At 42.1% G+C, this 24,433-nt stretch overlaps 1 protein-coding gene across 1 annotated transcript; it reads left to right on the top strand.

The window, feature by feature from the left end:
* Window positions 1-16,889: 16,889 nt before the first annotated feature.
* Window positions 16,890-17,196, top strand: LOC129638064 (cytochrome c oxidase subunit 7A2, mitochondrial-like). The gene has a single exon (XM_055562566.1). It carries the CDS (start codon window positions 16,896-16,898, stop codon window positions 17,145-17,147), a length of 252 nt encoding a protein of 83 aa, XP_055418541.1. The 5' UTR covers window positions 16,890-16,895; the 3' UTR covers window positions 17,148-17,196.
* The last annotated feature ends 7,237 nt before the right edge of the window (window positions 17,197-24,433 follow it).

Here is a 24,433-nt window from a genome sequence, read left to right as displayed (position 1 = left end):
ATCTCTGTCTTGCTTCTGTCTTAATTAAACAGTTTATCTATGTGCTCTCCCACTTGTTGCTGTGCTATGTCTCTAATAATAAACTTTGTACCCGCATTTATAGTTTCTGCCTCTGGGACAAATGCACTTTTCACTGAGGGCAAAGATCCAGGGGAAAATAGTTTGTAGCATCTAACCCTTGCTGGTCTGGTGGCTAGGATTCCTGGTTCTCATCCAGGCTTCCCAGGTTCAAATCCTGGGCAGCGAATTAAGATCTCCCTGCTGCATCACCGAGATCAAGAATGGCTATCTCAAAAAATCTCCAACAATAGATCCTAAAGTGGGTATGGAGAGAGGGGAACTCTCCCTCACTGTTGTTGAAAAGGTAAATCAGAACATCCACTAGGGAGAATAGTATGAAGTTTCCTTAAAGAACTAAACATATAAGTTCATGGGATAGCAACCCTATGTCTGGTTCTGGATCCTGAGGACACCAAAGTTTTAAAGGACACCTGCAATGGCACCCCACTCCAGTACTCTTGCCTGGCAAATCCCATGGACAGAGGAGCCTGGTAAGCTGCAGTCCATGGGGTCGCTAGGAGTCGGACACGACTGAGCGACTTCACTTTCACTTTTCTCTTTTATGCACTGGAGAAGGAAATGGCAACCCACTCCAGCATTCTTGCCTGGAGAATCCCACAGACGGGGGAGCCTGGTGGGAGGCCGTCTATGGGGTCGCACAGAGTTGGACACGACTGAAACAACTTAGCAGCAGCAGCACCTCTGCAATCACGGCCACACTGGGTACAGTAGCCAAGGCACGGAAGCAACCCAAGTGTGAAAGGACAGATGAATGGATAAAGAAATGAGTACCGAGACACAATGCAGTAATATTCAACCATCAAGAAGGATGAAATAAGGCCATTTGCAGTCACAAAGATGAAAATAAAGGTGATCATGCTAAGTGAAGTAGAAAGACAGGAAAAGACCAGGATTATATGATATCACCTCTGCTACTGCTAAGTCGCTTCAGTTGTGTCTGACTCTGTGCGATCCCATAGAGGGCAGTCCACCAGGCTCCCCCTCCTCCAGGCAAGAACACTGGAGTGGGTTGCCATCTCTAGGTGGAATCAAAAATGGATACAAATGAACATCTTTTCTAAAGAGAAACAGCCTCACAGACATAGAAAAGAAACTTATGGTTACCAAGAAGGAAAGGGGTTGGGGAGAAATTAGCTGGTTCATGAACACACTCCTAATAATAAAATAATCCAGAAGGACCCACTGTATAGCATGTGGACCGCTATTCAACACTCTGCAAGAACCTATATGGGAAAAGCACCCAAAAAGAACATACAGATGTCTATACATAAGTGAATAAGTGAAAATTGCTCAGTCATGTCCGACTCTATGCGACCTCATGGGCTGCAACTTGCTAGGCTCCCCTGTCTGTGGAATTCTCCAAGCAAGAACACTGGTGTGGGTTGCCATTTCCTTCTCCAATAAGTGAATAAAGTTGTTGTCTGTTGGGGAAAAAATATCTACAACGTCATAAATCGCTTATATCCCCCAGTTCAAATGATACAATTAAAAAAAAAAAAAAAAAGAAATGGAAATGCTGACTCTAGTCCCCTCAGACATGGTGGCCTAGGCTGATGGTGTTGCAGAAGTTGGACCGTTGAGAAACCAAGCATCACACTCAGAGGGTTGGAGAACTCAGGTTTATTGAGCCTGTGGTCCCAGACGAGCTAATGCTCTGAAGTTCTGGGGCCCCGAGTTCAGGGTAAGCCTTACTCTTATAGGGTCAGTACATACAAGAACAGTTGGCGCTGGTTGATTGGCTACCTGGATGCTATGGGCTATGGGCAGTTACAGAGTGTGGGAGTTGCTGCAGGTTACATGCAGGGAATTTGCAAACAGAAACTCATAGAAGCAGGAACAGAACATTCCATTCTTATCAAAACATCTTATGGTTACAGTTGATTGCTAGGTCATCTTGTTCCTATCTTGGCGCAGTAAGCATATCTTACAGACGCATAATGAGCATGAAGTTATTTCTAGCTGAGGGTAAGTTTTCAGTTTTCCTCTTCTGGCCCCCCTCTTGATACCCCTTAAATCTTATAAGGCATCAGCTGCTTGATCTTCTTGGCCCAGGAGCTGATAACCTCTCAGGGCTAGGAGGTGTGTGGTAGCCCTCCTGTCTGTGGCGGCTTCAGCTAGGCTGGAAACCATCCTCACGAATAATGGCAAGGGGCAAGGGAAGAGGATGCAGGTCCCAAGGTCCTCCTTGGGACTACCCCCACTGGAGTTTTGAATCCTCCTAGATAAGAAAACCATCCCTGAAATAGCTCTCTGGGATTCCATCCCTTCCAAGTCTGGATTGGGACAAGAACTATTTTAGTCATTTCCCTGGTTATGGCTTCTATAACCTTGCTTTTATCATCTATCTGTAGACAACGGTTGCTAAGATTGAACTTCCCACAGACACCCCCCTCTGCAGCAAGTAATCTAGGGCCAGGTGATTCTGATAGATAGCTTTATGCATCTTGGTTTGTTGTTCTGCTAATAAATTAAGAGCCTTGGCCGTTTCACTAGTAATGATCTCAACCACTGCCTAGATTCAGATAATTCTGTTAACCATGTAAATTGGGCTTTGGTAGCCCCAGAACCCATCTTATGCCTAAATGGCTGGCCTGCAGTATTGCATTATGCATTCAGGAGGCCATTCATCATCTTTCCAGTTTCCAATCTATAGAGACCTGCACTTTTTGGGGAGGCCTGTGTCTTTATAAACTGGGACTCCCAGTGATTCACCTTGGGGTAGGGGAAGTAGGAAAAAGGAGGGATGGACAGTCCCCAATATCCATGCCCCTGACCAGCTGGCTGGCAAAACTGAATATGTGTTAACCCCACAAATCCAATAAAATCCTTCTGGAGCAGACCAACGGCCTTCAGTGGACAAGTCATCCCAGCTGGTCTTTAAATCAGGGAAGCTTGCTAGAGGGTGAAGATTAGGCTCTATATAGTTTGGGCTTCCCCACCAATCAGAAGTGTGAGTAGTTGCATTATAATATTTTTTGGCCAAGACAAGAGAGGTTTCCTACTAGAACATTGAATAATGGGCCCCACTGCCCCTGAGTTGTTGAAGGGTCTCTGGGGATCTAATTCTTTAGCTTCCTAGGCCCATGGTTCTCTTATATTAATCCCCCCCACACACACACACATAGCAAGAATGGTTACATAGCAAGAAGAAACCATTAATGTCTGGGCTATTTTTAATAACAGATTTTTAAGATTTTAAGAACAGATTTTTAGTTTTGACTGAAATTGTAGGGGGGACCACTTTCTATCTCTTCATGAAAAGAATGGAAGACCTTGTGTAAAGAAGTCTGGTATGGAACAGAAATACGGTGGAACTCTAACACAGTTCCTGGGTCAGCACCTGTCCCATAGATATAAATACCGATTTTGACACCATTTTTCCATTTTGAGTCTCTGGGATTGAAGATAGTGAAACTGACCGGATTACATGTCCCTCGTTTACAACTGGGGCTAGCAGTTCCCTTTTGAAGGTGAGCTATCTTGCTTTTATCTCCCCAGGTTGCCCACGTGACACAGCTCCAGTAAGGGCAGTAAAACCAGCGGTCACCACAGCAGTAGGAGCCAGGGGATGCTAATTGACACATATATTTGTCATTGTGTGTGTATGTTTGTTCCCATGATAAGCTCCCGCAATTTGTAACATTCTTGGGGTTTTTGTCAATAGCAGCACATACATCAAAGTATACCGACACTGGAAGGTCTAAATTTTCAATTCGGTCTGGTTAATCAGAATCCCTCCTTCTTGGTGCCTAACCTCTAACCGATCTTCAGTGGGGAGGGACAGGTGGTCAAAACAAATTTGTCTGTTTTCTTGTAGACAAATAGAATAGGTTGTTTTATTATGTACACAGGTTCCTCAGACCTCTCCTTCACAGGAGAAGTGAATATAGTAAAGCAAGGTCCAAGTGACCCCCTGACCTGATCTAGTCATGCGTACGCATGGAGTACATGAGGGGTCTATTTTACTTTCTAATGCACTACAGCTCAGCAGGATATAAACCGCTATTACACTAAACATTTGAGTGCACTTAATAAACCCATTCCTTTTGGGTAGACTATAGTCAAAGCAACCCCTCGTGTTTGACCCACAGAAAGCATCAAGGCCAGTGGTGCAACCAGTCCCTACTTGGCAGGGTGCCATCATAACCCTGACTCTCAGATGTCCCTCGTTGAATTCCTCAAGCTTCTGCCGTGCATGGACCAGCCAGCCCTGGAGTGACCGGAGCAGGGCTGAAGATCTTGGGCAGGATTCAGGTGCCTATGAAAAAAAACCAGAAGCGTCTGGTTCAGATGAGCCTCAGCAGTCCAGGTCTCTTGCCCTTCTAGAGGTGCTGTTCTCTTCACCTGGCTTTGGTGAATCCACGGGGTGACATTAACAGCAGTAGGGGTCACCAGGACGACCCTATGAAGGCCTGTCCAGACTGGCTGAAGTGATTCCTTTTCCCAGTCTTTAACCCATACCTCATCTCCTGATGGATAGGGATGAACCCAATTGCCCAAAGGAATGGAAATCCTTCCTAAGGTTTCTCAAGTGATATGGTGGAAGACTTTTCCCAGGGTCTGGAGGTGTCGGGACATTTCAAGGTCAGCTAGTAGTTGGGGTCTCCCTTGAGCTTCCCTATCACTGGGGGTGGTCTCCCATATAAGATCTCAAAGGGAGAAGAGCCTGAGGCCCTCAAGGTGCACCAGGCTCAGGGCAGGGGTAGGGGTAGCATGCCAACCCAAGGTAACTGGGTAGCAGAGCTTAGCTAACATAGTCTTGAGGGTCCAATTCATGCACTCAACTCTCCCTGAGCTTTGTGGCCTGTAAGCAGTATGGAGTTTTCAGCGTGGAGCTTTCATTTGACTCTCAGTGTCTTGAACAAAGTGTGGTTTATCTCAGACACAAAGGCTGGCTCATTGTCAGACCCTATGGAGAGGGGCAACCCTGGCCTGTTGTCAGACCCTATGGAGAGGGGTAGCCCATATCTCAGGATTGTGTCTCTTAGTAGGGCCTGGCAACCTCTTGTGCCCATTCAGTGTGTGTGGGAGGGGTAGACCTCACTCCATCCTGAGTAGGTGAAGACTACCACAAGTAAACATTTATAGCCCCTGCGAGGCTTGACTTCAGTAGAGTCCTTTTCTGATGATGGCTGTGACTGTGCCCAGGGAAGTTGAATGGCTCCTCTATTCTTCAAGGAGAGAACAAACAAATCCAACCAGCCTGCTAAAAGAGCTCCCTGCTGTCTGGGCAGAAAAGGCGCCCCCAAGTTTGGCCAAAAACCATGCACCCATTGTGGTGGATCTGAGGCCAGGGGCCACTCCTGTCAGACAGAGGCAATATCCAGTACCACGGAAAGCACACCTGGGAATTTGGGACCACATCCAAGCCTATGCAATGCTAAAATTCTGATTGAGGGTCAGGTTCCCTAGATCACTCTGCTGCTACCAGTCAAGAAGCCTGGAGGGAATGACTATCGCCCCATCCAGGACCTCGGTACCATCCATGCAGTAATCTCTGTCCGTCCAGTGCTCCTGAACTGAACCCAAGGAGGTAGCCGATCGGCAGTCTGCAACCAGGAATCTACGTGTGGAAACTGGTCTGGGTGCCTGAGGGCCCCTGTCACCACTCAGTATACAGCTCTAACTATAGGAAAGTCTAGAGTACCCTTTGCAGGCTATCTCTCCCCGAAGGTGGGCCATTCTGACTCACACAGGCTGCGGAGCTTTCTCAAGGTCATCTTAACCCCATCTTAACCCTGAGGTCATCTTAACCCGATGGGGTTAAGGAAAAACCCTTCTTAAAATTTTTATCATACAGTATAAAACAGTTGGCTTAGAGGAGCTTCCCCCCATATTGACAAATGTAATCCACCTCTTTGGCTAGGAAGGAAAGGGCCTCATCTTAGGGAGACCTAGGTAGCATTGATGTCACCAGTCCTGGAAGGCCCAGTATTCCCAGATAGCACAATTATATGCCTCTTTGAAGATGGCCCTGATCGCTAAATGCCTCAGGGAGATAGGACCCAAAGGAGGTGATCCCTTGTAATGGGATTCACAGAGGAATAATTTCAGGTGGGGCTCCAGAGGGGATCTGGGGTGACTGACCCTCTCGAGGGTGCTAAGCTGGCAGAGAGAGCAGTACGTGTACTCCTCGCCTAAGCGAAGGGCCTGAAATCCTTGGGGAATCAGGGGATTATGAAGGAAAAGGTGACAGAGGAAGGAAGCCTTGTAATGAAAATCCAAAAGTATGCAGGAGCATGTCAGAGTTGCCAGTCCACATGGGCTGGCTCAGGGGACCAAGAGAGAGGGAGGTACAGATCTGTTTGGCAAAAGGGACAAGTTTTTTGAGAAAAACCCAATTTCTCAATAAGTCAGCTCAAAGAGTCAACTGATGGAAGGGGAGAGTGAGCCTTAAAATTTTTAAGAAAGTAATTTTGGCAGAGGGCCCTAGGGCAAAAGGAACATTTGGACATACGCCACTTCTAAATCAAATCAGTAACCAATTATTCCCCTCCCTGTGTATCCTGCCCTGTGTTGGTGGCATGAAGACAAACAAGGGTGGGTGCCCCCTCAAAAGAGGGGACCATTCAGGTGCCCACCTGGCCACGTTCCCGTGGGGAACTTAGGTATCTCTTAGCCTTGGTGGGTCAGTATAAGCCCCTGACCAGGATCTGACTTGCAGGAAGGGACTGGGTCCCCCAGAGACAGACACCACTCTGAGCCGTATGATGTTACCATGGAACTACAGGTTAGGGCCCACTCAGACTCTGTAGCCATGAGGGCCATGGAGCCACACAATCGCCCTGGAGCAAGGGCGAACCAGAGTGTTCACTCACACACACGTTTAGTTCAGAGTTTATCACAGTGCCTCCCCACTCTGGAAAGGTCCCTAACTGGTGGTCTTCTTACTGAAGACCATAGGAGGTGATTAAATTCCTCTTCCATCCAGAGACAGGACTTGGCTGGGTAGTGTGCCTCAGGGCATTACCTTATCCTGTGGCCTTACCTGGCTAGTTGGTCTGCCCCTCCAATGAGTCTGGTCAGGGTTCAGCTGTCTGGAAAGTCAGAACACCAGTCTCAAAGAGAACCCAGAAAACCGTCAGGTGGTGTGTCGCCTTGGTCGTCTCAGAGTTCCTCTGCTCTGGCCTGGCTAAGCCACCAGTCTGGCAGCTCAAGGGGCCGGTGTGGTTGGAATCTCACTGAGGCCTCCAGAAATACTGCAGGAGTTGGACTGTTGAGAACCCAAGCACCACACTTGGAGGGTAGGAGAACTCAGGTTTACTGAGCTGGAGGTCCCAGATGAGCTAATGCTCTGAAATTCTGGGGCCCTGAGCTCAGGGTGAGCTTTACTCTTATAGGGTCAGTATACACAAGTACAGCTGGTTGATTGGTTACCTGGTTGCTATCGGCTATGAGCAGTTACAGAGCACAGGAATTGGTATGGCTTACATGCAGGGAATTTCCAGACAGAAACTCACAGAAGCAGGAACAGAACATTCCATGCTTATCAGAGTATCTTATGGTTACATATGGGCTTCCCTCGGAGAAGGCAATGGCACCCCACTCCAGTACTCTTGCCTAGAAAATCCCATGGACAGAGGAGCCTGGTAGGCTGCAGTCCATGGGGTCGCTAAGAGTTGGACACGACTGAGCGACTTCACTTTCACTTTTCACTTTCATGCATCGGAGAAGGAAATGGCAACCCACTCCAGTACTCTTGCCTGGAAAATCCCATGGACAGAGAAGCCTGGTAGACTATGGTCCATGGGATCACAAAGAGTCGGATACGACTGAGAGACTTCACTTTCTTTCTTTCTTTCTGTGGTTACATATAGTTGATTGCTAGATCATCTTGTTCCTTGCTCAGTGCAGCAAGCATCTTACAGAAGCAGAATGAGCATGAAATTATTTCTAGTTGAGTGTAAGTTTAAAATTTTCCTCTTCAGTGTCACATCCCTGGAACCTGTGCAGACTTGGGTCCCAGGGCTGGAGTATCTTGCATCTGAGGGGGCTAGTGAGATGTGCCTGGCAATGAGCCCTCTACCAAAAGACCTGGAGACTCTCCAGCTCCAAGGGTTGGGTGAGGTCCTCCTGCAGCCAACCCAAGCCTACTGCACCCAAAGGATGCTGGAATTTGGCGATGGAAGAGCTTTGAAAAGTCCTCGGGGCTCCAAGGCTCTTGGTGGTGGGGATCCCAACTCCAACCTGGTTCCTTGGGGTCACCCCACCTGCAGATGACATCACCCTCTGCAGAGTGAAGTTGCAGGAATTAGCACGTGTCTGGGAAATAAAGGTTAAGGGACAAGAAATCAAGAGACACAATTCACCCTGGCTGTCTGTTACTTCTGCCACATTCTGCTCAAACTGACAATCCAGGAGCAAGGATTTCCCTTAGGCTCTGGTTGCCTAAGTCACCACAGTTGGGCAGGAAGAAATGCTGCTGCTTTGTCGCCATTTCCTATAACAACTTTAAAACTGGTGCTAGTGATCTCTGAATATTCACAAGGCATGCGGGACTGGAAAGGACACCTGCCCTCAATAAAATCCTTGGGGTAAATCACCAAAAAAAGAATCCAAAACCGGGTCGATGTTCAAGAAGCCAATTTCAACAGTAAACTATACTCACACTGTATTAGATCAAAAAGCACATGGAAACATACTCCACATGACTAATTATCAAATCAATGCAAATCAAAACAACACTGAGGAATCACCTCACCATGGTCAGAATGGCCATCATCAGAAAGAGCCACAAAGATTAAATGCTGCAGAGCTTGGAAACAAAAGGGAATCTTCCTACACTCTTGGTGGGGGTGTAAATGGGTTCAGTCACTATGGAAAACAGCAAGGAGGTTCCTTAAAAAACTCAACACACAGGCACTATATGATCCAGCAATCCCATTCTTGGGCTCAGATATGGAAAAAATCATAATTTGAAATGACTTGTGCACCCCTATATTCAGACCAGCACTATTTACTAGAGCCGAGATAGAGAATCAACCAAGGCCAGAGACTGAAAAATGAAGACTAAGTGAGACAAATAGACACTGGAATACTCCTCACTCATAAAATAGAATTAAATAATGCCATTGGCAATAGCAAAGATGGACCAAGATATTACCATGTGCAGTGAAGTAAATCAGAGAGAGAGACAGAAATATCATGAGATATCACCTACCAGTGGAATCTGTCGATTTATACCAATGAACTACCATACAAAACAGAAACAGACTTACAAACTTCACAAACCAACTTATGATTACCAAAAAAAAAAAAAAAAAAAGTTAGAAAGAAGAAAAATTAAGACTTTTGCATTATCACATACACACTAATATGTATCCATTAGATAATCAGAAAGGACACACTGAGTTGCACAGAGAATGCTACTGAACACAATTTTCAGGGCAAGAATAGATATACATCTATATATATCTGAATAAAGCTCTTGGACACCTAAGAAACACATTGGAAATCCGACCTTTTCCAGTCCTGTGGCCACTGCTGAGTTTTCCCAATTTGCTGACATATTGAATGCAGCACTTTGACAGCATCATCTTTAAGGATTGAAACAGTTCAATTGGAATTCCATCACCTCCACTAGCTTTGTTCGTAGTGATGCTTCCTAAGGCCCCCTTGACTTCACACCCAGGATGTCTTGCTCTAGGTGAATGATCACACAATTGTGGATATCTGGGTCATTAACATCTTCTTTGTATAGCTCTTCTGTAAATTCTTGCCACCTCTTCTTAACATCATCTGCTTCTGTTAGGTCCAGACTGTTTCTGTCCTTTATTGTGCCCATCTTTGAGTGAAATGTTCCCTTGGTATCAAATGGCCTGTGCAACTTTAAATGACACCTGCCCTCAAGTAATGTCCCCAGGAATATCACCCCAAAAGATTTCAGCTGCTGCTGCTGCTAAGTCATTTCAGTCGTGTCTGACTCTGTGTGACCCCATAGATGGCAGCCCACCAGGCTCCCCCGTCCCTGGGATTCTCCAAGCAAGAACACTAGAGTGGGTTGCCATTTACTTCTCCAATGCATGAAAGTGAAAAGTGAAAGTGAAGTCGCTCAGTCATGTCTGACTCTTAGCGACCCCATGGACTGCAGCCTTCCAGGTTCCTCTGTTCATGGGATTTTCCAGCAAGAGTACTGGAGTGGGTTGCCATTGCCTTCTCCAAAAGATTTCAGAGTGGAGTCCAATTTCAAGAAGCCAATTTGAGGAGGTCAACAGTATTCACACTGTTTAATGGTCACAGTCAAAACCTCCCCAGACAGTAAGTTGTGGAGGGGTGTGGCACAAGGGAACCCTCTTCCACTGCAGTTGAGGATGTAAATGTAAATGGTAAGAGCCATGATGGAGGGCAGTGCAGAGGTTCCTTAAACAATGTAGCTGAGAATGAGATCGGAAGATTTCCTCACACTGTATACCAAAGTGAAAGTAAAGTCGCTCAGTCGTATCGGACTCTTTGCGACCCCGTGGAATGCAGCCTACCAGGCTCCTCCGTCCATGAGATTCTCCAGGCAAGAATACTGGAGTGGGTTGCCATTTCCTTCTCCAAAAGCAACTACAAATAATTAAAAGTGTCAAGTGTAGACACTGATCCTAGGAAACCTGGAGGAATATATAAAAAAAAGATGGAAGGATCTCAGGTCGCATTCTATGTAAAGAACATGTGTGATGATGAAGGAGACGAAAGAGACACTCATTCGATTCCTGGGTGGGGAAGATGCACTGGAGGAGGCCATGGCAACCCACTTCAGTATTCTTCCCTGGAATACTACGGGCAGAGGAACCTGGCAGGCTACAGCACATGGGGTCCCATAGGATCAAACAGGACTGAAGTGATTAAGCATGCATGCATGCATATTGGAAGAACATGCTTTGTCTTAAATCGCATTAAGGAACATTTTCATGCACGTCTACGAATAATGAAAATAAATCAGAAATAAGAAAACATGACCTAATTACCCTTAAAGCCATTTGCACAGAAAAGGAAACCCTAAAAGACAACCCTCAGAATAGGAAAAATATTGGCAAAGATGCATACAAGGAATTTGTCTTCAAAATACACAAACAGCATGGGAAGTGCCATATCAGAAATACAAACAACCTCTCCTCATTAAAAAAAAAATTGGCCAGAATAGAAAATGAGATCTCTTTTAGGAACAAATACAGATTGCGTTAGACATGTGGAAAATGTTCAACATCCCTATGAATGGATACAAATGAACTTCTTTAGCAAAGAGAAACAGCCTCAGAGAATGAGAAGAAAAACCTATGTTTACCAAAAAAAGAAAGGTGAGTTGGAAGGTGAAATGAACTGGATCAGACTAACATGTGCTCACTAGTATCAGAAAAAGAACCCCCCAAAAATCACTATGTAACACAAGAAACCCTACTCAACCTTCCATAGCAACCATCTGGAAAAAGAAGCTGAAGAAGAACCTTTGTTTCTATCTCTAAGTGAACCAAGTTGCTGTAGATGAAAAACAAGAAAAAAGGCAAAAAACTCCCCCAAAACAACCCACACACAACAGCGCCCAAGCTTGTGATTAACCTGTATATCCAAGTCCCAAATATAGAAGAAAAAAGGAAAAAAATGCAGAATTTCTTTCCCTCAAGCCACTCTGACGTGAGCGGTGTCACATCCCTGGAGCCTGAGAGACGGGGGCCCCAAGGCTGGAATGTGGACTGCTGAGGGAGCCTGCAGCATGCGGATGCCAGTGTGACCCCAGATGGACCTGGAGTGGCTCATGCCATGCCGTCTCCTTGAGCCCACCAAAGTCTGGATATTGGCTGGCCTTCCTCGAGGAAATCCAAGCGAACTGCACCCAAATGCAGTGGAACCTCTGGTCTGTAATAGATTTCCAAACACCCTGGGCTCCATGTGTCCCTTGGACTGAGGATTTCAACACTGGCACCTTTCTTAGTATGACCTCAGCTATGGATTATCGCCCCTTTGGCAGTGTGGTTTTGCAGGAGTTCGGATGAGTCGTGGGAGTCAAGGCTAAGGGGGAAGAAGTAATGGGACACAAGCCTTGGGTGTTTCTCCTGGTTCACTGACTCTAATTGGCAGTACTCGCAAAAGGCTCTGCTTGCCCAAGGACCCAGAGTCAGGCATGAAGACATGCCGCCACCTTGCGGTCACTTCCTGTAACAACAACTTTAAGATTCCTGCTCAAGGGGCTTCAGTTCAGTTCAGTTCAGTTGCTCAGTCTGTTCAACCCCATGTATGGCAACACACCAGGTTTCCCTGAGTTGGTCCATCACTAACTCCCAGAAGTTGCTCAAACTCATGTCCATGGAGTCAGTGATGCCATCCAACCATCTCATCGTCAGTCATCCTCTTCCTCCTTCCTTCCATCTTTCCCAGCATCAAGGTCTTTTACAATGAGTCAGTTCTCTGCATCAGGTGACCAGAGTATTCAGCATCAGTTCTTCCAATAAATATTCAGGATTAGTTTCATTTATGATTGACTGGTTGGATCTCCTTGCAGTCCAAGGGACTCTCAAGAGTCTTCTCCAACACTAGAGTTCAAAAGCATCAATTCTTTCATGCTCAGCTTTCTTTATGGTCCAAATCTCACATCCATATAAGACTAATGGAAATAAGACAATAGCTTTGACTAGATGGACCTTTGTTGGCAGGGTAACATCTCTGCTTTTTAATATTCTGTCTAGGTTGGTCATAGCTTTTCTTCCAAGGAGCAATATTTTTTTAATGTCATGGCTGCAGCCACCATCTGCAGTGATTTTGGAGCCCAGAAAAATAAAGTCAGCCACTGTTTCCACTGTTTCCCCATCTGTGTGTCATGAAGTGATGGGACCGGATGCCATGATCTTCATTTTTTGAATGTTGAGCTTTTAGCCAGCTTTTTCAGTCCCGTCTTTCACTTTCAACAAGAGGCTCTTTAGTCTCTCTTCTCTTTCTGCAGTAAGGGAGGTGTCACCTGCATATTTGAGGTTATTGATATTTCTCCCAGCAATCTTGATTCCAACTTGTGCTTCATCCACCCTGGCATTTTGCATGTTGTATTCTGCACATAAGTTAAATAAGCAAGGTGAGAATACACAAGCCTTGACATACTCCTTTCCCAGTTTGCAACCAGTCCATTGTTCCATGTCCGGTTCTAACTGTTGCTTCTTTATCTTCATACATTTTACTCAGGAGGCAGATAAGATGGTCTGGTCTTCCCATCTCTTTAACAATTTCCCACAGTTTATTGTGATTCACACAGTCCAAGGCTTTTGTGTAGCCAATGAAGCAGTAGATGTTATCTGAAATGTTGGCAATTTGATCTGTGGTTCCTCTGCATTTTCTAAATGCAACTTGAACATCTGGAAGTTCTTGGTTCATATATTATTGAAGCCTTGCTTGGAGAATTTTGAGCATTACTTTGCTAGCATATGAAATGAGAGCAATTTTGTGGCAGTGTGAGCATTCTTTGGGGTTGAAATGAAACCTGACCTTTTCTAGTGCTGTGGCCACTCCTGGGTTTTCTAAATTTTCTGGCATATTGAGTGCAGCACTTTTGCAGCCTCATCTTTTAGGATTTGAAATAGCTTAGCTGGAATTGCATTACCTCCCCTAGCTTTCTTCATGGTGATGCTTCCTAAGGCCCACTCGACTTTGCATTCCAGAATATCTGGCTCTAGGTGAGTGATGACACCATCATGGTTTTCTGAGTCATTAAGATCTTTTTTGTATAATTCATCTGAGTGGACATCATTAGATGATCAATACTGAAATCAGGTTGATTATATTCTTTTGAAGAAGAAGATGAAGAAACTCTATATAGTCAGTAAAACAAGATGGGGAGCTGACTATGGCTCAGATCATGAACTCTTTATCGCAAAATTCAGACTTAAATTGAAGAAAGTAGGGAAAACCACTAGGCCATTCAGATATGACCTAAGTCAAATCCCTTATGATTTTACAGTGGAATTGACAAATAGATTTAAGGGATTAGATCTGATAGAGTGCATGAAGTACTATGTTTGAGGTTCTCAACATTGTCCAGAAGGTGGTGACCAAAACCATCCCCAAGAAACAGAAATGCAAGAAGGTAAAGTGGTTGTCTGAGGAGGTCTTACAAATAGCTGAGAAAGAAGAGATGTGAAAGGAAATGGAGAAAGGGAAAATTATATCCAACTGAATGCAGAGTTCCAAAGTATAGCAAAGAGAGAGAAGAAAGCTTTTTAAGGGAAACCTTAATTTCCTCAAAGAAATAAAGGAAAACAAAAGAATGGGAAAGACTAGAGATCTCTTCAAGAAAATTAGAGATACCAAGAGAACATTTCATGAAAAGATGGGCACATTAAATGACAGAAACAGTATGGACCTAACAAGTAGTAGAGATTAAGAAGTTCAGTTCAGTTCAGTTCAGTCGCTCAGTCGTGTCCAACTCTTTGTGACCCCATGAATTGCAGCACGCCAGGCCTCCCTGTCCATCACCAACTCCCAGAGTTTGCCCAAACTCATGTCCATCGAGTTGGTGATGCCATTCAGCGTCCCTTTCTCCTCCTGCCCCCATCCCCTCCCAGCATCAGGGTCTTTTCAAATGAGTCAACTCTTCGCATGAGGTGGCCAAAGTATTGGAGTTTCAATTTCAGCATCAGTCCTTCCAAAGAACACCAGGACTGATCTCCTTTAGGATGGACTGGTTGGATCTCCTTGCAGTCAAGAGTCTTCTACAACACCACAGTTCAAAAGCATCAATTCTTCGGCGCTCAGCTTTCTTCACCATCCAACTCTCACATCCATACATGACCACTGGAAAAACCATAGCCTTGACTATACAGACCTTTGTTGGCAAAGAAATGTCTCTGCTTTTCAATATGCTATCTAGGTTGGTCATAACTTTCCTTCTAAGGTGTAAGCATTTTTTAATTTCATGGCTACAATCACCATCTGCAGTGATTTTGGAGTCCCAAAAAATAAAGTCTGACACTGTTTCCACTGTTTCCCCATCTATTTCCCATGAAGTGATGGGACCAGATACCATGATCTTCGTTTTCTGAATGTTGAGCTTTAAGCCAACTTTTTCACTCTCCTCTTTCGTTTTCATCAAGAGGCTTTTGAGCTCCTCTTCACTTTCTGCCATAAGGGTGGTGTCATCTGCATATCTGAGGTTATTGATATTTCTCCCGGCAATCTTGATTCCAGCTTGTGCTTCTTCCAGCCCAGCGTTTCTCATGATGTACTCTGAGTAGAAGTTGAATAACCAGGGTGACAATATACAGCCTTGACATACTCCTTTTCCTATTTGGAATCAGTCTGTTGTTCCATGTCCAGTTCTAACTGTTGATTCCTGACCTGCATATAGGTTTCTCAGGAGGCAGGTCAGGTGGTCTGGTATTCCCATCTCTTTCAGAATTTTCCACAGTTTATTGTGATCCACACAGTCAAAGGCAGAAAATGAAGGGAAACTAAAGATCCTCTTGATGAAGTTGAAAGAAGAGAGGGTAAAAGCTGGCTTAAAATGCAACATTCAAAAAACTAAAATCATAGCATCTGGTCCCAACGCTTTATGGGAAATAGATGGGGGAAAAAAATGGACAGTGACAGACTTTTTATTTCTTGGGCTCCGAAATCACTGCAGATGGTGACTGCAGCCATGAAATGAATAAATATTTTCTCTTTGACATTTGCTCTTTGAAAGCTATGACAAACCTAGACAGCAAATTAAAAAGTAGAGATATAACTTTGCCAACAAAGATCCAAATAGTCAAAGCTGTGGTTTTTCCATGAGTCATGTATGGATGTGACATTTGGACCATAAAGATGGCTGACTGCCAAAGAACTGTTGCTTTCAAACCGTGGAGCTAGAGAAGACTCTTGAGAGTCCCTAGGACTAGAAGGAGATCAAACCAGTCAATCCTAAAGGAAATCAACCCTGAAAATTCACTGGAAGGAATAATGCTGAAGTTGAAGCTCTAATACTTCGGTCACCTGATGTGAAGAGCCATCATGGAAAAGACCCTCATGCTGGGAAAGACTGAGGCCTGGAGGAGATGAAGGCAGGAGAGGATAAGATGGTTGGATGGAAATACTAACTAAATGGACATGAGTTGGAGTCAACTCTGGGAGATAAGCAAGGACAAAGAAGCCTGGTGTGCTGCAGTTCATGGGATTGCAGAGAGTCAGATATAACTATTGACTGAACAACAACAACACACCTAAGAATACAGCTAATTATGGCCCTTATTGTGTAATAAAACTCAAAAGGAATTTAAAATGCTCTTAGGTAATTATGTTAGACCTGTAACTACTGAGAATGTAACAAGAAAAATACTTCCTCACTTTTAAATTCAATGAACTGACGGAATAATCTCATGTCTAGTATACATATAGCCAATAAATACATAGACACAAAATATCAAATGAAGAAATACACTATGGAAATAAAATCATTGCGCTGCAGTGAGATGTGATTATATATGTAACTTGTCATTACTGGATGATATTTTCAATATAGTGGTGTTAACAAAGATATAAAAAACAATTCTGATATTATATAAAGCCACATGCGCAGTACAAGGCCTATGTCCTTTCTTACAACAAATGAAATGAGCCTTGAAAGTATAGGTGATGAATGTAAGACATAGGAAAACATCTGAATATACCTGAATTAGAAAGTACACAAAAAAGAAAAATAAATTGTAAATGTATGAAAGCAAGCATCAATGTTTATATATGAAAAAAATACCTTTGTAAAAAAAAAATTTTTTTTAATTAAAAGAGAACACCATTGTGCTGTTGCTTCTAAATCTGATGCACAGGTTCCTAGTGGTCAGTTGTCGTGGTTGGTGAGCAGTAACTGAGCCAAGATGCTACAGAAGTTTCTTGCTCTCCATCAGATTACTAAGAGGACCATAAGTACTGCTTCAGGCAGGCAGTTTGAAAATAAGGTTCCAAAGAAACAAAAGCTGTTCCAGGAAGATAATGGAATTCCAGTGCCTCTGAAGAGTGGGATAGCTGATGCCCTCCTGTATAGAGCCACCATGATTCTTACAGTTGGTGGAATGGCATATGCCATATATGAGCTGGCTGTGGCTTCATTTCCCAAGAAGCAGGATTGACTTCAGTTTATCCTCCCAGCAATGAGTTGGTTCAATTCCATTCAGCTCTCTGTGGGCCAGTAATCTGATACATAACCGAATTCTTTGGAGATCAGTATTTATTGACTTGTACTAACTGCCACCAATCAACCAGTCTTTACCATGAAAAAAAAAGAAAAAGAAAAAAACCACAACAAAAGACAACTGATGCATGAACTTTGCTTACTTAAATCTTAACCAATTCTAATATGGTCTTAACCTTTTATTTAATGATAATAATTACAGTGAGGTCCTTTGAATGAGTTTTTAGTAAGCTGAATCACTCAAAATTATTTAAAATCATCGTAGATCATGACAAATTGTAAAACACAGCAAGTCTTTCAGCTGAAAAGGAGATAAGCTAACAAGTAAATTCTTAAGACATTATTAATGACTTTACTTTTATTAAAGGCAATAAAGTAAAATTATAATAAACTCTGCCTTGGGTATAAATCCTGGAGAAGGGAATGGCTACCCACTCCAGTATTCTGGCCTGGAGAATTCTAGGGACTGTATAGTCCATGGGGTTGCAAAGAGTCGGACCTGACTGAGTGACTTTCACTTGGGTATAAATGAAATATTTAAGCTTAAAATAATGTAAGTTTTATCATACTTACTTGTCATGTTCTCCATAATTTTCAGCTACTTCAATGCTGTTGGAAAACAGCCATTAAAAATTAGTGAAAGAATATTATGCACTGGCGTGCATTTTCACTTGTTACCTGGGGTTCTTTTCCCAACATTATTTGGAAAGTGGATCACCAGTTTATTTTCTTGGAAGATCTCTATATTGATTATTCAGTGTATTTGTTACTGAGTCCAAGCTTGCTCTGCTCACTGCACAACAGGCCGATGAATCTGAGAGACGAGGGGTTAAGGCAAGGAAGAGACTAATTGAGGAGCCAACTGACCGAGAAGATGGCAGGCTAGTACCCCAAAATAACCATCTTATCTGATCTGGATGCTGGGTTTTTTATAGATCAGAGATATGGCAGGAGGTGAGGAATCAAAGTAAAAAGGCCATTCATCTTGCAAACATCTTCTAGAATGGCAAGCCTCAGGCAGAGATGAATTATTTTCTTCCTTCCTGCCATCTACAGGTGAACAGAGTTCTGAACAAGGGCACTTAATTTAACAGTCAGACAGAGGGGCAGGATTCTCTGAGGCAGGCCATTCTGTATGATTATAGTAGCAAAAACAATGAAAAGCAAGTCAAAGAAACCGTTTCCAAAAGGTAGGAATTCGGCTTTTTCTGTGCAACAATTCCCCACTGTCAAAGTCCCTTCCACAATCTTGTGGGAAAAGGGGGTGACGATATTTCTGCTTAGTCAGATGGATCTTTCAGGGAGTGTCTGCCCTCATTGCCAGTGTTTCAAATGTTGAGATTTGTCTTTCATTTTTTAATTTTTTGGGAAAGTGTTTATTTCACACCGGCAGACTTAGAAAAGCTGAACTTCAAATACATGAGACAGCACCTCAAATTAAGAAATTTAGACCTTTTCTATGTATGAAGTGAAAGTTGCTCAGTTGTGTCCGACTCTTTGTGACCCCATGGACTATACAGTCCTTGGAATTTTCCAGCCCAGAATACTGGAGTGGATAGCTGTTCCCTTCTCCAGGGGATCTTCCCAATCCAGGGATCGAACCCAGGTCTGCCGCATTGCAGCCAGATTCTTTACCAGCTGAGCCACCAGGGAATACATAGATTCTATGTATGGGGAGATGCAAAAGTCAGGGCTCATTAAAATTATCTCCTTGGTATGTATCTCACCCATCTGGGGCCTGCAATCCTGCACTCTCAGTTTCCTCAGGGTTCACCATAGGGAGTGGCTGGAATGCTTGCAGTCTATGGACTGATAAGTGGCATGTATTCACCTTCCTTGGGGTTCACTGGCTCACATTGAAGGGCTGCAATTGCTGATTCATTCTTCAAGTCTTCCCCTCTTGGTCATGAATGAGCATTATCTGGGAAATATTTCATCATTAACTTTTGTCCCACATTACTAGATGGCTCATCCCAGTTCAGCCACAATTTCTTGATATGCCATTCCAGGTGTTAAGTTTTAGATCAGGCCCCATCAACAATTAAAAATTCTCTGGATTCTAACTATAATCCAGGAGACATTTTCCCTTGTTGCTTCTTCCCATACCTATTATCAGAGTATTTTATACTATAAAATACAAATATTTTATATTACAAATGTGAATTTCTTAAAATGTTTAGCCATAGAAGTTTTGTTGGAGGCCTGATTACACATTGGTTACTGCAAGAGACAACAATCTTATAAATTAAACTGGATATAAATAATGTAGGCAAAGACACAGTGCGGTAGGGAGACACAAAGCACAATATGAAAACAAAGAACAAATATAAATAATGATTAGATTATCAGTATAAGTAGTTGTAATCCAGTTGCAATAATCAAGTGACCAAAGGAGCCATAGCTGATTTAATGAGCTATCTACAGTTTCATTGCACTGGCCATGAATACTTATGCATAGCCTAATCTTTGAGATGAGTGTGTGTTACTGGCAGAATTGACCAGGTAGAGAGAAAAAGATATATATTCCAAAAGGTATAATCTACCAAACTATTGGAAGTCATAATTAATTGGAGAAGTTTTTCTTTCACCTGGAAAACATAAATTTAAGCCAGTAATCCTTGAAATCTATAAAAATTACAACCATATTTACCAGTTTACTTAGGTTTTATATAAATAATCCTTTTTGTTAACAACTTTATGAAGTCGTCAGGTTTCCCATGAGAATTCTTCAAGTTTTTATTCAGTTCAGTACTATATTTTGAAAGTCAGAAACTTGTAAAGTCTTTTTTATAAATCTTGAAGATGAGACATTTTGTAAAGGCATTAGAGTAAAACCATAACTGTCTACATTAACAAAAGGCTTTAAAAAAGACAAACTTTAATCTGGTTACTGTTGTGACATGTAGCATTCTCAGATAACTAAAATTATGACTGATAATACTTTACCAAGACATAGCAGATTTGTAGGAACTCCCTATAATCTTGAGAATATCTGTACCATTTGCCATATTATATAACAAAGTTTATGATTCATTTGACAACACTTCCCTTAAACCAAACATACCAAATAAACATGATTAGTTTAATATCTCCCTTTGGAGTTCCTCAGGGGAACTTTGAAGCACCCCAAAGTTAGCTAGAGGTCAAAGGAACTTTATTATAGTTTGATTTGGGAAGACTTTTCAAAGGAACACCAAGTAACATTTTAAAATACAACCGACCATGGGTCACTGTGAAACTTAGCCAAAGTGACAATAAAGGGGGCAATCCTAAGATGGCAGAGGAATAGGATGGGAGAGCACTTTCTCCCCCACAAATTCATCAAAAGAACATTTAAACCCTGAGTAAATTCCACAAAACAACTTCTGAATGCCAGCAGAGGACATCAGGCACTGAGAAAAGCAGCCCAGTGTCTTCAAAAGGAGATGGAGAAGTCTTGAGACTACTGTAAAAATAAGACTGAAAACCAGAAGCAGGAGGCTTAAGTCCAAATCCTGAGAACACCAGAGAACTCCTGACCCAGGGAACATTAATCAACAGGAGCTCATCAAATGCCTCCATCCATACACTGAAACCAAGCACCACCCAAGGGCCAACAAGTTCCAGAGCAAGACATACCACGAAAATTCTCCAGCAACACAAGAACACAGCCCTGAGCTTCAATACAGGCTGCCCAAAGTTACTCCAAACTCATTGACATCTCATAACTCATTACTGGAGACTTCATTGCACTCCAGAGAAAAGAAATCCAGCTCCACCCACCAGAACACTGACACAAGCTTCCCTAACCAAGAAACCTTGACAAGCCACCCATACAACCCCATCCACAGCAAGGAAACTCCACAATAAAGAGAACTCCACAAATTGCCAGAATACAGAAAGACCACACCAAACACAGCAATATAAACAAGATGAAGAATAGAGGAATACCCAGCAGGTAAAGGAACAGGATAAATGCCCACCAAACCAAACAAAAGAGGAAGAGATAGGGAATCTACCTGATAAAGAATTCCAAATAATGATAATGAAAATGATCCAAAATCTTGAAACCAAAATGGAATCACAGATAAATAGTCTGGAGACAAGGATTGAGAAGACGCAAGAAAGGTTTAACAAGGACCTAGAAGAAATAAAAAAGAGTCAATATATAATGAATAGTGCAATAAATGAGATAAAAAACACTCTGGAGGCAACAAATAGTAGAATAACAGAGGTAGAAAATAGGATTAGTGAAGTAGAAGATAGAATGGTAGAAATAAATGAATCAGAGAGGAAAAATAAAAACGAATTAAAAGAAATGAGGACAATTTCAGAGGCCTACAGGACAATGTTAAATGCCTCAACATTCGAATCATAGGAGTCCCAGAAGGAGAAGACAAAAAGACCATGAGAAAATACTTGAGGAGATAATAGTTGAAAACTTCCCTACAATGGGGAAGGAAATAATCACCCAAGTCCAAGAAACCCAGAGAGTCCCAAACAGGATAAACCCAAAACAAAACACCCCAAGACACATATTAATCAAATTAACAAAGATCAAACACAAAGAACAAATATTAAAAGCAGCAAGGGAAAAACAACAAATAACACACAAGGGGATTCCCATAAGGATAACAGCTGATCTTTCAATAGAAACTCTTCAGGCCAGGAGGGAATGGCAGGACATACTTAAAGTGATAAAAGAAAATAACCTACAACCCAGATTACTGTACCCAGCAAGGATCTCATTCAAATATGAAGGAGAAATCAAAAGCTTTACAGACAAGCAAAAGCTGAGAGAATTCAGCACCACCAAACCAGCTCTCCAACAAATGCTAAAGGATCTTCTCTAGACAGGAAACACAAAAAGGGTGTATAAACTCGAACTCAAAACAATAAGGTAAATGGCAACAAGATCATACTTATCAATAATTACCTTAAATGTAAATGGGTTGAATGCCCCAACCAAAAGACAAAGACTGGCTGAATGGATACAAAAACAAGACCCCTGCATATGTTGTCTACAAGAGACCCACCTCAAAACAGGGGACACATACAGACTGAAAGTGAAGGGCTGGAAAAAGATTTTCCATGCAAATAGAGACCAAAAGAAAGCAGGAGTAGCAATACTCATATCAGATAAAATAGACTTTAAAACAAAGGCTGTGAAAAGAGAGAAAGGACGCTACATAATGATCAAAGGATCAATCCAAGAAAAAGATATAACAATTATAAATATATATGCACCCAACATAGGAGCACCACAATATGTAAGACAAATGCTAACAAGTATGAAAGAGGAAATTAACAGTAACACAATAATAGTGGGAGACTTTAATACCCCACTCACACCTATGGATAGATCAAGTAAACAGAAAATTAACAAGGAAACACAAACTTTAAATGATACAATAGACCAGTTAGACCTAAATGATATCTATAGGACATTTTGCCCCAAAACAATGAATTTCACCTTTTTCTCAAGTGCACACGGAAACTTCTCCAGGGTAGATCACATCCTGGGCCATAAATCTAGCCTTGGTAAATTCAAAAAAATTGAAATCATTCCAAGCATTTTTTCTGAACACAATGCAGTAAGATTAGATCTCAATTACAGGAGAAAAACTATTAAAAATTCCAACATATGGAGGCTGAACAACACGCTGCTGAATAACCAACAAATCACAGAAGAAATCAAAAAAGAAATAAAAATATGCATAGAAATGGATGAAAATGAAAACACAACAACCCAAAACCTGTGGGATACTGTAAAAGCAGTGCTAAGGGGAAAGTTCATAGCAATACAGGCATACCTCAAGAAACAAGAAAAAATTCAAATAAATAACCTAACTGTACACCTAAAGCAACAAGAAAAGGAAGAAATGAAGAACCCCAGGGTGAGTAGAAGGAAAGGAATCTTAAAAATTAGGGCAGAAACAAATGCAAAAGAAACAAAAGAGACCACAGCAAAAATCAACAAAGCCAAAAGCTGGTTCTTTGAAAGGATAAATAAAATTGACAAGCCATTAGCCAGACTCATCAAGAAACAAAGGGAGAAAAATCAAATCAATAAAATTAGAAATGAAAATGGAGAGATCACAACAGACAAAACAGAAATACAAAGGATCATAAGAAACTACTATCAGCAATTATATGCCAATAAAATGGACAACGTGGAAGAAATGGACAAATTCTTAGAAAAGTACAACTTTCCAAAACTGAACCAGGAAGAAATAGAAAATCTTAACAGATCCATCACAAGCACAGAAATTGAAACTGTAATCAGAAATCTTCCAGCAAACAAAAGCCCAGGTCCAGACGGCTTCACAGGTGAATTCTACCAAAAATTTAGAGAAGAGCTAACACCTATTCTACTCAAACTCTTCCAGAAAATTGCAGAGGAAGGTAAACTTCCAAACTCATTCTATGAGGCCACCATCACCCTAATACCAAAACCTGACAAAGATGCCACAAAAAAAGAAAACTACAGGCCAATATCACTGATGAACATAGATGCAAAAATCCTTAACAAAATTTTAGCAATCAGAATCCAACAACACATTAAAAAGATCATACACTATGACCAAGTGGGCTTTATCCCAGGGATGCAAGGATTCTTCAATATCTGCAAATCAATCAATGTAATATACCACATTAACAAATTGAAAAATAAAAGCCATATGATTATCTCAATAGATGCAGAGAAAGCCTTTGACAAAATTCAACATCATTTATGATAAAAACTCTCCATAAAGCAGGAATAGAAGGAACATACCTCAAAATGCTGCTGCTGCTGCTGCTAAGTTGCTTCAGTCATGTCCAACTCTGTGTGACCCCATAGATACCTCAACATAATAAAAACTATATATGATAAACCCACAGCAAACATTATCCTCAATGGTGAAAAATTGAAAGCATTTTCCCTAAAGTCTGGAACAAGACAAGGGTGCCCACTTTCACCACTACTATTCAACAAAGTTTTGGAAGTTTTGGCCACAGCAATCAGAGCAGAAAAAGAAATAAAAGGAATCCAAATTGGAAAAGAAGAAGTAAATCTCTCACTGTTTTCAGATGACATGATCCTCTACATAGAAAACCCTAAAGATGCCACCAGAAAATTACTAGAGCTAATCAATGAATATAGTAAAGTTGCAGGATATAAAATCAACACACAGAAATCCCTTGCATTCCTATACACTAATAATGAGGAAATAGAGAAATTAAGGAAACAATTCCATTCACCAT

The sequence above is a fragment of the Bubalus kerabau genome, chromosome 23 (assembly GCF_029407905.1).
Source record: "Bubalus kerabau isolate K-KA32 ecotype Philippines breed swamp buffalo chromosome 23, PCC_UOA_SB_1v2, whole genome shotgun sequence".
In the NCBI taxonomy this organism is placed as follows: Eukaryota; Metazoa; Chordata; class Mammalia; order Artiodactyla; family Bovidae; genus Bubalus; species Bubalus kerabau.
Note: the sequence above shows the minus strand (reverse complement) of the source record. Positions and strands in the feature narration are given on the sequence as shown.

What these genes read in the sequence shown, in the direction of transcription:
- LOC129638064 (XM_055562566.1), top strand. Translation starts at nt 16,896, where the DNA reads ATGCTACAGAAGTTTCTTGCTCTCCATCAGATTACTAAGAGGACCATA.